We start from the raw sequence: 13,542 nt of genomic DNA on the forward strand, positions 1-13,542 counted from the left end.
GTAGCTGGCAATGCCATTCTCCAAGGAGAAGCATTAGCCCTGTGCACAAAGCTTGGATTTCATATAAAACAGCCCAATTTCTTCTTTAAATTTGATCATATGCTCTCATTTTCATGTATGTCTTCATTACTATAGGATGATATTTCTTGTAAAGCTTTTAATATTTTCAGGCTACCTCCCATTTAAAATTATAATTCTCTGCTATTTCAGTTAAACACTTGTTGTGGTTTGACCCCAGCCAGCACCCAAGCAGCACGCAGCCGCTCGCTCACTCCCCTCCCAAGTGGGGGAGAGAATCAGAAGAGTAAAAGTGAGAAAACTTGTGGGTTGAGATAAAAACAGTTTAATAGGTACAACAAAAGCCACTCATGCAAGCAAAGCAAAACAAGGAATTCATTCACTGCTTCGCATCAGCAGGCAGGTGTTCGGCCATCTCCAGGAAAGCAGGGCTCCATGACGCATAATGGTTACTTGGGAAGATAAACACCATAACTCCAAATATCCACCCTTCCTTCTTCTTCCACCAGCTTCACATGCTGAGCATTATGTCATATGGTATGGAATATCCCTTTGGTCAGTTGGGGCCAGCTGTCCCAGCTGTGTCGCTTCCCAATTTCTTGTGCAACCCCAGCCTGCTCACTGGTGGGGCAGTGTGAGGAGCAGAAGAGGCCTTGACTCTGTGAAAGCACTGCTCAGCCGTAACTAAGAACATTAGTGTGTTATCAACATTATTCTCATCCTAAATCCAAAATATAGCACTATACCAGCTGCTAGTAAGAAAATTAACTCTATCCCAGCCAAAACCAGGACAACGCTACAGCAATTTTCTTGACGCTGTGTCATTTTTGCCTGCAGTTCTAGCTCTGTATTTCATTGGCACCAGTTAGGGCTATCCATCAGCAGCAAATTACTTAAATCTGTACAAAAGATATAACCAGCTTTTTATCATTGATCTGGTGTTTCTAGAATATATTTTCACATTTTGATTCTCCTCTTTTCACTACGAATCATTTTACTCATCACAGTATTGATGTGGTTGCAGCTCAGTTCAGCTCAGCTCAGTTTGCTCTGGTGGGACTACAATCAATTAGACAGAAAAATTAGGCTGCTCTCCAAATTCTTTATCTGGAAGAGACAGAGCTGATACCAATATGTTCATACTCTAATTCACAATTTTAAGAGTAGGCAAAGTATAAACTCTTGAAAAAAATGAATTTATTTGCTACAGAGATTACTAATCTCACCTGCAAAACCAGAAGAATGCCTCTATGAAACAGAAAATTTTGCTTGAAGTTCTTCCTTTTGGATCTTAGCTTCCAGACATTGTCTTCACAGGTCCCAGATTGTAGCATTATAGAATCTTACCTCAAGCTTCTCTTTACATCGGAGGCTCCCCTGTAGACAGCAATAGGCACAAGTATATTACAACTAAACATTAGGTTGTTCTCTGACGTTGATGTATGGATATAGCATTTTCTGGATATAAAGATCTGAAACATGTGACGTTTAACTCCTCTCTTTCACCTTCACAAGGATGAAAGAAAGGGTCGTCTTATTTAGTTTCATAATTTCATAAACGTGATCTGTTCTCCTCAAGCATTTAAATATATCAGTAAAGAGCTGCATCTGTGGAGGAGCCAGACATCTAAAATTTTTCTAGTTACCACTGGTCAGTGAAATTGGAAGCAGTAATCTGTAAAATCAAATGATTCAACCTGCTACAGTGACTAAAGTAATTCAGAGGCAAGAATGAGTAAGGATGCAGGCAGAGGACTAGAACAATATAGGCAAGATACAGAATTTGAAGGAGGTGCACAGGTCATGAAAGATTGTTTCAACCTGGGGTTTGCATAAAAGAAGCAAAGCTGAAAAAGGAAAATAAAGTCCTGGCAAAAATGTAAAATATTGAAAAGAATATGGAGAACAATACATTAACTATAAAAAAGAGATGAAATCTACGGAAATAATTGAAGCAGCAGACTCATGGTTACTGATTCAGCAAAATAGCTACTGGCTTAAGTTTAAGTGGGCTCTTCATTCCCACAGAAGCTAAATCCTGGTTAAAATCCTGCCTATGCTTGTGTGTTGAATTAATCCTATAGTGATCATAATCTTCAATCTTCAAATCCTTCAGCTTTCACTAAGCCATGGAATTCACTGTATCCAAGGAATTTAGACTGCTCAGTACTTCAAAATACTGCTTTTATTTAAGAGTATCAAACCCATAGTTAGAAGACACAATTCATCTTTAACGTTTTTCTAACTGTTTTTACTTGAAGGATCTTAGCAGTACTGGGCATTGATCCAGTAAACATGAACTTGTTCAAGGGTAGAAGACAGTATGAAATCCGCCCTAATATTTTCCTTCTCTATGTTACCATGATTAAATAAGAAAAAAATAGCTTAATTTTTTTTCCCCAGCATCACTGAATTGTTTCCCATATACAGTGCAGTAAAAATGTAAAAGAAAATTGTTCTTGGAATTTATGCTACCGTTTTTCCCTGATAATGACTTTAGGGACAGTAAAATTAACAGATGTTTCTCACCAAAATAACCCAGAATGAAATATTAAGTGTTTATTCTCTTTTAAAAACACAAACCAATCAGCAACCAAATCACTCTAGAGTGTCAAATAAATGTGCTTTATGTTCAACCATGAGGCTCCTATCTGAAGTGAATTAAAAATTAATCTTAGGTAAATATATCATAGTGGTTTTGTAAATGTGTTTCTAAGGATGAGATTAATTACAACCATTGATGTGAATAATATACAATCAATACCCCTTTTCCTTTCTAAAAGGATGAAATCGAATCCATTCTGCAACTGGGACTTTGTTGTTATTCTTTAAAATATCAGCATAACAGGCAATTAAAATGGGAACAAAGAAAAAATGAAAACAAAGAGAAGAGTGGAAGGATTTTTACTGAAAGCTATTACAAAACCTAGAAATCCCAAATGAAATGAAAATGAGTGGCCAAGGGCAACAAAAGCTAGATCCTAAGGCCTAGATCCTGCAGTCTTTTAATACCACACATTTAGCTAATGCCACAGAGCATAGTGCAGGATTCTGGAAGTGTTTGCAAGATCAGGCACCGGCCATTCAGCTTGGCTGTAGGTTAGTAGCAACAACAGTTAATAAACTAACTTTTGCAATATCATGTAAACTCTTGAAGCTCCAGAGGTGCTTCCATTCTGTAGAACTCATGATAGCTTAAATTACTCACAAATTTTCATGGGTTTTCTTTGGATATTTAATTTAAAACACTATGGAACCATTTATTAAAATGTGTTTTCCAAAAAGCAGAATTATGGCGCAGGAGAATAATAACTTTTTCAATAACAGTTTCTTTTTAATTCAAATACTGTAACAATTAAAAATAATAAGAAAAGGGTGGGGTTTTGTTCCAGTGTTGTAGCTGATAAATTATAAAGCTGTATTTCAGTGAATAATCCCTTTAGAGACTATGAAGCCTGGGCAGTTTTAGAGATGGTATGTTTTTTCCATGGCATATGTGAAACCTGCCTGCTGAGGTGGGTCCAGTTATTCATGGACAAGACACAGGACCTATCTGCTCTCAGAGCTACTTACCTAATGAACACGGAAGTTAAAGATTTCCTTTAACATTAAACGATCTTTTTAGAGTGGCACTAAGACATTCCTGTATTGAGGTAAAGAAGTGTGTGTTTTCAATATACCTGCTGGATGGTTCACAATGTCCAGGAGTGTTTAATCCAACACAGCTTCACAGGAATACTAGGAGGAACTAAAATAGAGCAGATGACCTTAATTGTGGTCCCTCACTCTGGGATGAACTTTACTCTTGTTAAACTCTTATAAATGCCAGGAAACATTTTGGCTAAAGAAAATTCTGCTATTTAGTTTAGTTTTGAGTATTGTATGCTTCAAATTATTTGCATACTTAAGTATTATGTCTCAGCAGACTGCAAGACCTAGCCTATATACTGGACTTTTCAGAAAGCACTTCCACAAAGCTAATGTGCAATAGTGAGGCATTTGTCTCATGTTTTTCTGGTGTTAAGACCTCTAAATTTATCAGTGAAATTTGACTATACTGCCACTGTAGCTGTAACCTACACAACTCTAAGAATATGCTCATTAAGCAGATAGCATAATTCTTTTGGCTGGAATTCCACCATAAGCAGTGGAATTTGTTTTCTGGAAAAAGAGGTGAAGTGATCTAATAAGACAGTGGATAGCAGAGAGAAACAACCTGAGTACAGATCTGGACTTGCTCACTAGTGATTATCTGGGAACAGGGCTAGTAATAACCTTCAGGTGTCTGCTGACATCAAAAAGGAGACATACGGCCCTTAGATGCAGATACAGCACTTGTATTAGCTAGCTGGGTGGGCCTTTGTATTTACTGTTGCAGAAAAAATCTAGCAGGTATGTGATATTTAAAGATTTAAGGGATAAGAAGATGAAGGTGCTAGAAAAGATATATAATTTGTCTGCTTTAAATGCATTATTCCTTTTCTTCAAGTGCAGAAGAATAACCTTCTCAGAATAAATTCTTATTTCAAGTAGAGAACATGGATAAGTACCTACAGAAACTGGAAAGCTGAAAATCTCTGTTGCTCATTTAGAACATCCCCTGTCAGTGCAGAACTCTCCTCCATAGTACATTATCTGGTGCTTTAGAATCATACGATCATAATTCAGGTTGGAAGGAACCTTCAGGGGTTATCTAGTTCAACTCCCTGATCAAAACACGTCTAATCAGGTCGGGTTGATAAGGGCCACATCCAGGAGAGTCCTGAATATGTCCGAAGATGGAGATTCTACAGCTTCTCCGGGCAATCTGTTCTGGTGTTTGACCACCCTCATGGTATTTTTTCCCCTTTTGTCTAGAATACAGATTTTACCATGTTGCAACTTGTGTCTGTTGCTTCTTATGCTATTACTGTGCACTGCTGAGAAGAGGCTAGTTCCATCTTCCCATCCTGTTCTGCAGTCAGGTAGTTGTAGGCAGCAACAAAGTTTCCTCTTAGCGTTTTCTTCTCCAAGCTGAAGATGTCCAGCTGTCTCAGCTTCTTCATGTGCATCATGTTCTCCAACCCCTGACCGTTTTGGAGGCCTTCTGACTGACCCTCTCTCATACGTTAATATTGTTCTTGTACTGCAGGGAATCCAAAACTGGACACAGTACTCAGATGAAGTCATGAAAGATTACTTCCCTGGCCCCTTTGTTAAAACAGTTCAAGACATTGTTGGCCGCCTTTGCTGCGAGGACACACTGCTGACTAATATTCAAATTGTCCACTAGGACACCCAGGTCCTTTTCTGCAAGAGTTGCTTCCAAACAGCCCCCAGCCTGCACTGTTGCATGGCGCTATTCTTCCCCAGATGCAAGACTTTGCAATTGCTCTTGTTGGACTCTAGGGAAGTTCCAAACAGCCTGTTTCTCCAGACTGGAGCTCCCTCTGAAGAGCAGCCCTGCCCTCCAGCTGAATTCAACTTTCGAAATTCAAGAAAAGAATGTAAAAGCTAGAGAGCCATGGTGGGAAAGAAGCCCTGCGCGTCAGAAGCCTCTCAAGGGAAATGAGAGAACCAGATGGAGATGATAGTTTCATTTACCTCTAGACATTACTTGTAATGGGAAGAAAACATTACAGAAATGCTTAGTTAGATAAGTGTTCTTCTATCAGCAGTAAGAAGTTGGTTTGACCTTCTGTCTTACCATACTGAAAAAAAATATCTGGGCTGATTTTTTAAGATGTGCTGGCAACGTGCCTTATGATATTATTATCGTACGATATTATATTTGTATTTGCTTCCCACAACATTTTAATTCTGTATCTGTTTTGATTTGATGACAGGGACAGCTACAAGTCAGAAACTAAAATGGAGCCTTTATTATACAGTTCTGTTTCCCTCAGAGGAGATGCCTGGGAACTCTCATGGACCGAAATGTGCAGTACTCTGCAGCTGGTCTATTTAAACTCATTTTGTGCTGAAATCTTCTTAAAAGAAGGAAGATTTTGAAAGCCAAGGGGACCATTTGGATTCATCTAATTCTTCAGATTTTTTTGTGGCATAAAAAGTGTGTATTAAGATAAGCCGTCCAAACAGTTGCATTGCTAATGGAACAATATTCCTAATTCTTTGGCTTTGTAGATTCCATAAATCTTTAAGGCTTTTAGGGTGTATAACCTTCCATAGTTTGTCACCACTTCCATCAGGATGGTGTTCTCTTTGCAAAATATGTAACCTAGGGCTCCACATAAACCATTTGTGGCCAGAGAATGTGGCTTTGGGACAAACTTCCAAGACAGATTAAGCAAATTCAGCCTCTGGCTGCTTTGAGGAATTCTGCAAATTTTCACACCTCTTTTAGAAGTAACCCTCTCACAGATCCAGATATCCTTTTTACATGAACAAATAAAAACCCTTAGAGCAGTCAAATCAAGCTAACAAAACACCCCACACAGCCATCACAACAGAAGAGAACCCAGGAGGAAACCACTATCAGGTCCACCAGACACTGTTACTGATTTATGTGTAGGATGCTCCTGTTAATGCATGGCACTACTAAGCCACAAATTATTCAAGAAGCAATTTTTCCAGTACACAACAAATACCACTAATGATTAGTGATCTCAGGAATGTGCTCTCTGTAGTACAGAAAGGATGTTATTATAGTGATATAACTGCTTCATGTGACCTGTGGCACGAACTTCTGCATCTGCTGAATGGAAGACAAAGGAACGCATATAAATTACTTTTGATTCATCTTCCATTACACGTTGCAGTATGTCTTGGTGACTATTACATCTTACAACCTGACTTAAACCAGCCTCATCTGAGACATCTTTCCATTGATTTTGCTTTCATTGGGGTCTCTTCGTGTGTTGCTAAAAAGATTTCAAAGGGAGGAAAATATGAAATGTACTAAAATCCTCATTTTTAACATTCCCTAAATATATGAGAAGCCATCTCCTGGCAGCTCTGGCACAACTGCGGGCCAAACAAGTAAAAAATGTACATCAAAAAATTTGCTCTCTTTAGTCTGAGCAACCAAATCTATTCTGGATTCCTCCATGATTTGGCACTAGTGGTATGGTTGATATGCTCAAGGAAGGAGAGCTAATGCTCTGCATGTTTCTTTGTGACAAAAAAAAAAAAAAAAGCCAAGAGCAGAGGCTTGGATGTAGTTCAGTTTTCAGCATCTTAACAATGAACAGTAATGTTAAAACAATTAGAAAACATCATCTAAATAGTTCGTCAGGCAACTCTGTGGACTGGGTGAGACTGACTCCTTGAGATGCTCTTCCTGCCGTTTTGGTGTGGTCAGCATTGGACACCACTGGCCAGGAAAGCAGTGTCTGTTTCACAGAGCTCTTTGGGAGAAGCAGCAGAGAACAATTTCTTCCCAAAGACACTTTTTATAGTGGAACCACTGGAGCTGGACACCACCAAGACATGAGGTTGACTTGCAACAGCCCTTCCGCAGCAGAAAGGATGAACCACTGGCAGAGAAGCCAGTCTTTGGAAGCTGGAGTCCCAAATCCTCTCTGCCTTGCAGTGAGTGAGCATGGTCAGTGGAGGGCTAGCTGAGAAGGTTTTGATTCTGAAGCTGAAAGGAATGTGAAATGATGTCCTCATGGGTGCCACTCCCGCCCTTCCCCTCATCCCTCCAACCTTGCTGGGAGGACTGTGGCTATGGAAGTGTGGACATGATGAAGTTTCATCAGCATCTGAAAAATACATTCATTTCATCTGCCACTGAAAGACACGTAATGAGGGGCTCCCTTCCATGATGATGATGATGATATTACAAAGGTGATTCTTTGATCCTACCAGTGCTTAGGGTGCTCCCCCCCAAATATGCTTTCTTGACAACCACAGGGAACTAATTCGGTGCAGTAACAGCCACTGTCTTTCCCAATGTGCTACTTTATGTTCTTCTTGTGATTTTAAAATCACATCATGTGATTTATGCCCCATGGGTGAATTTAGCCCCCTAAAGCAAGCCTCTCCGAATACACACTGCAAATGTTCAAAAGCCAGATGAGAAGAACTAGAATTGCAATGTCTTGGGTCTTTGTAGCCAACCCCTTGCTTTTCTAGAGCTGCACTTGGCATTTCTTGTGTGGAGATCTAGGACACCAGTTTATCCTCTTCTATTAACAACAGCAATACTCGTGTTTCCGAGGAGTTTTGTTCTTCCAGGCAATTTTGCCTGCCTCACTTAATCTCTACCTTGGAAAAGAAGAAAAAAAAAAAAAAAAAAGTTAAATATTCTTGGCCAGCTCGTTCGGGAGGGCGGAGGTAGGATAAAGAGGAAATTTAGGGGCTGCCTCCCAGGGGGCTCATTTTCGGGGCCGTTAACCCCGACCAGGCCGCCCCGAAGCCGCCGCCCTCCCTCTCTCCCGCCTCCCCCGCGCACCCCCGGCAGCTCCCAGGGGACGGGGAGGGGGCGCCGGGCTCTAGCGGGGCCGCCGCCGGGGGCTTCCCCCGCGCAGAGCCGCCGCCACCGCGCAGCTCCCCCGGCTGCCTCTGGGCGGCGGCAGGAAGCAGGGCAGCCCCGCAGCCGCCGGGGGCCGCGCTCGCGCACCCGGAAGCGGTTGGGCCGGTTGCAGGGGGGAGGTTGGCGGCGCGCGCGGGCGGGCGGGCGCGCGGGCGGCTGGCTGGCTGGCAGGCAGGCAGGCGCGTCCCCGCTGACGGCCGCGGGGCTCAGGGCAGAGACGCGGCCCGGCCCGGCCGCCCCGCAGCCCGCGATGCCCTGGGACTGCCGGCCGCGCTGGCCACGCCGCGGGGCATGGTGAGCCCGGAGCGGCCGCTCCCCGCGGGGACCCGGCAGGCGGCCTCGCTGCTCCGCTTCAGCCTCCTCCTTCTCCTGCTGCTGCTGCCGCGGGGCACCGGGGCGCAGAAAGGTGGGTGCGGGAGGGGGCGGGCGAGCCTTGCTGCCTGGTGGCCAGGGAGAGGGGAGGCGGCCGGGCGGGCGAAGGAAACCGACCTTTCGGGGCTGGGTTGCGGAGAGAGGGAACCCCCACCTCTGGTTTCCCCCCGGCGTGTGGACCCACACCCTGAACCTGCCCCCTTAGGCTGCCAACAAAGGGCGAAAGAAGAGCCCCGTTCTTGGAAAACCCCCTTTCTTCCTCCCCACTCCCCCCTTGTGGGGTGTCCGCCCGGTCGGGGAGCGTGGGGGCTCCCTCAGGCAGCCCCCGCGCTCCCCCAGAGCGCGGGGAGGTTTGCCGGGCCTGGGCCGCCCCCGAGCTCCGGCCGCAGGGGGGGCAGCGGGGGGCGGGAGGGCTTGGCCCGGGCGGGGCGCGACCCAGGGGACAGCGGAGACGGGGGGGGAGAGACGCTGGGCTGCGGCGGTAGCGTGGGGGCACAGGGGCAGTCCGGAGGCGGAGGGTGCGGTGGGGTTTGTCGTCTCGAACAACATCCCGTTGCTGGGGGAGGCTGCCCGAGCCGCGGGTGACCCCTGGGTTTTCCCTCCGCAGGCTCTGTGTGATGTGGTGTGAGCCAGGAGGCGGATAAAAGGGAGATTCTGCTTGCTGTGAAAATAAACTTACACGCGCCCAAGAGTATATAGGAGCGCATGTAGGGGTGAAAGTCCGTAATGTGTGATAGACAGGGTGTTCTTTTTTGCTTGTTTGTTTGTTTTTAGAAAAATCCCCGCGATTTCTCCTCCTTTGGGTGGAATTACTGATCAGGCTTTAGCACTTCGAAAATTATGAGGCACAACTTGGTCACTTCATGGCAGAAGATCAGAGGATGCCACAGTAACTGTCACTTTGATCATATACTTGGGAGAAAGTGGTGGGAGTGAATGTTTTGACAGCATGTTGAAACTTTCACTTCTGTGAATACAGAGTCTGGGAAAAGAAATTTTAAGGTTTTCAATTCCACCTGCTTCTTGCACTGGTCTTCATTTCGGAAACTCAGCTCTGTTTTCACATAACTTTCTCTTTCTGTACATCTCAAAGAGAGATGGAAATACATTTGAATGTCACAGATGTCACAAAGTGCACAAAGGGAATTGGAAATATATGCACTATACTGAGAAGCATATATTTCAGTTTTTTGAATGGACAAAGGTCCAAGATCTGTCCATAGAGCAAGCTAGTCACGCTGACTTACCTTCTCATCTTATTTCCAGCTAATTGCATTTAATTTTATGTATGGTCCTATACATATGCAAAGCTGATGCTATTGAGCATTTGGCATGCCTGGTTTTGTTTTGTTTAGTTCCAATTTCTAATGGAGGAGGAGGAGAAGACCCATTTGCTTTTGAGAGGAAATTGGGCAATTTTAACATTTAGCATTTTGAAGGCTGCTCCTGGGTGAGTCAGGCAGCAGCAAGGTGTTAGTTCATGCTGTAGGAGCATCACACTACAAATACTTGTGCTAACCTGACGCTTGTCTGACCTTTTGGTGAGGAGACTGAGTTTGTTATTCTCGGAGAAAACAGAAGTAACTGGGTGGGGGACGGAAAAATTATAATTTTCCTCCAGATTATTGAATTGAATTGGCTCAGTGAGTGGTCAGAGGTGTGCTAGAGGGGGTGGAAACTTGCAGTAAGAAGTGGGACTTGTGTGGACAGCAGGCTTTTAGGTATGCTGTTCACTTTAACTTTCTGTAATCTGAGAAATGGCTGAAGAACTCCTACCCAGATTTACAGTGTCCCTCTAGTTAATGCTTAAAGTTTGCACAGAAGTCTTGCTTTTGAGCAGGAGGGGAACCTCTTTATTTACAAGCTTCATTTTATTTGGTAACAAAAAGCAGAACTTTTTTTAAGGGTAGAATCTCTGATGTTGAGTACAATGCTCTTCAGTATGAGAAACTGCTGGAGCTTCTAAGAAAAGTTCTGCTTGTGAGGGACTGTTTCCTTGCCAAAATATTTTCATTTATCTTATTCCAGAGAAGGTTGGAGAGCCCATATCCTGTATCTTTAAATGTTGGCATAGTTCTAATTTGGGTAAGGAGTCCCATACAGAAATGAAAGTGCCGTCTTGCTCATGAAGAGTCTACACCAAGCTGTTACTAAATCAGTGTATTAAATGTATGTACAGGCTTCTAAGAGAATATGTTGAAAGTACATAAAGATTAGGAAATTCCACAGTTAAAGTTGCATTTAAGCCCTTTTATAAAAATACAGTAAGTGATACTGTGTAGGAACCTAGCCTCATTTGTTACGTTAGGGAGGTTGTTCATCTGTTAATAAGCAACTATTCATTTTCTTTTCCACTGTTTAGCAGCTCTAAGCCTCACATACTACATGGTATTTAAATCTTGTTCTGAAGATAGAGTGTTTTCATTTCTCACATGCTTTTCTGTAGAGCACCTCACTAGTATGAACTGATTTAAAAATAACAATATGGTTATGGTCGAGGTGAAACTTGTTTTGAATATTGAGGCAAATGTTCTCCTCCTCCCCCTCCCCTTCTGGATAGCTGCAAACTGAGGAATGAAAAAGTACAGGTACTGCTGTGGTGAATATGCTTTTCACTTAGTAGACCACTGTATTATCTAGTAGGATTTGAGTGGGATTTTTTTCAGTCTCTCATTTTGAAAATCATTCAGTGTATGTAACTGAACATTCTTTGGTCAAGGTCTTGAACTTGAGCGTCTCACTGTCTTGGAAAATATGAGCATTTTGTATGAGGTTGAACACCTTCAGAAACACTGAAAAAGACTGCGTTTCATAGAGTCTTGTGGATCGGTAATTGGCCAGCCGATGGTTGTGCAAGTCAGCTCTTGGGATTTGGAAACAATTCTGTAGTGACTCTAGCTCCTGATTGCAAGGAAATTGGTATTTGAAAAATACTTTAAGTGTTTTAGTTGTTTTTCATGTAATTAAGCAGGTGTGAATGAAAGCAAGCCAGGGCCATATAAGCTTCCTGCCCTTTGTGGATTGCATTTTGAGAAACAGTGCTCTTAACAGATGTTCAGCTATTGACATAAATTCATGGTCTGTTTGTTAGTTAAGTTTAACCTTTTTTTGGATGTAGAGAAACATTATAAAACAGCTAAGAGGGAAATGGTTGCTTAGCTTTCATCAAAATAGAAGTTACGTCTCAGTTATTCTGAAGGTATGAAGATTGTAGGGTTGCTGGAGGAAGAACTTTGTTATCACACGTGTAGTTTGGTAGTCATCTGTTGGGATTCCTAGTGCATACTGATTAGCATATGAAACTGGAATAAAGCCCTAAGTTAAAAATAAACTTTAGATTCTGAAGTGGATACCCAAGTGATTTGAAGTAGATTTGTTTGCAAGTTTTTCTTAGTAAAAATTAACTCTGGATGCTTGTTTTTGAATGTGATTGCCACGTTTTGTTCTAAACAAATACTGACCTCATTGAAGAAAGTACAAGAAAGTGATTCATCACTGTGGCTTAAAAATGTTTGCTTCAGTGTAGCAGAGAAATAGAATTTTTGAGTGCATGATGCTGAGTTACCATGATCTGAAAAGCTCTACAAGTTTGGAAGAGAGGTGGCTTGATTTGGGGAGAAGGAAGCAGACAAAGAGAAAGTGGCTCTGGCTACTTACCCATCAGCTGGGCAAGAGTCGGGGAGAGGGAGACAGGCTGTAGCTTCTCCCTAGATGTCCTGGAAGAGATGCTCTCCTTCTGGAACAGAGAACTGATAAGGGTTCCAGCTGCCAAGGTAGCCCATTGCAGGTGTCTTTTCCTGCTGTAGAGAGCTCCTGGCATATGAATATAAAGTGCTACCATAAAACCGTCTGCCATAACGAGCAATTGTTACGTGTTGCTCTTCGTATGAAGTGCCAATTTCTACTCTTGCTAAATTAGATTGGGTGGTGTCTCATTGCCCTTTGTATCCTGTCCTTGTCTGGGCTCACCTGGGAGGAAAAGAGTCACAGCCAAACCCATAAGGAATTATTTTGATTAAAAAGACCCCCAGCTCTTTGGATGAGAGATTTATTATCCCTCAACCTAACATTAGAATAAGTCTTTTATGATGGGGAGGGAAGTGCTCTATTGAACTATTTGGTTTTTCTGATGGGACAGTTTCACTTAGGAATGCAGGGCATTTTGAAGATGCAGTTGTGCAGAATATAGGCCCTTGAGGATTGTAGGCAGCAGTGCTGGGGAAAATCCCCTTCATCCTTGTGCTAAGTACAGAATAATTTTTCAAGACCAGGGCTTAGAGTTCTGCCAGGCTTAGCTGACGTGTCTGCTGATTCAGGCTTTCTGATGTTCTTTTTCACTTCCCAGCATTGCACCTTGAAGATAGATGTGGTGAGGAGAAGGAGGAGCAGTGCTCTAGAGAATTATGTGAAGGAATACTATTCTTCAGGGGGAAAGTTAGCTGGTGCATCGGAAGTATAGACCTAAAAATGGTGAAAATTCTTTGCCTTTAGGAACAAGAGTCTTGGCAAAGCCATTTTACCTCTTCCAGTTACTGAGCCTTATTTGAAGTGGTTAAGTGGGTCTGGTTGGCAGAAGGTACATACATGTATTCTGCAGAGCCATCCTTTCTGGGAGGTTGCCTTGCAGTACTGATTTCGTTCAGCCCAGCTCATCTTCGAAAGCCTCTGAGGTCACG

General features: G+C 42.9%; 1 protein-coding gene across 1 annotated transcript in view; it reads left to right on the forward strand.

Annotated features, from left to right (window-relative positions):
• Positions 1-8,785: 8,785 nt before the first annotated feature.
• Positions 8,786-13,542, forward strand: part of DCBLD2 (discoidin, CUB and LCCL domain containing 2) — a gene marked incomplete at its 5' end in the record, with an annotated part of 43,493 nt that continues 38,736 nt past the window's right edge. Inside the window, one exon of the mRNA XM_082498619.1 lies at positions 8,786-8,900. Within this exon, the coding sequence (XP_082354745.1) occupies positions 8,786-8,900 (115 nt within the window). The remainder of the gene's footprint in view (positions 8,901-13,542) is intronic.

This window comes from Vanellus vanellus (assembly GCF_965231255.1).
Source record: "Vanellus vanellus genome assembly, chromosome: 1".
Lineage (NCBI taxonomy): Eukaryota > Metazoa > Chordata > Aves > Charadriiformes > Charadriidae > Vanellus > Vanellus vanellus.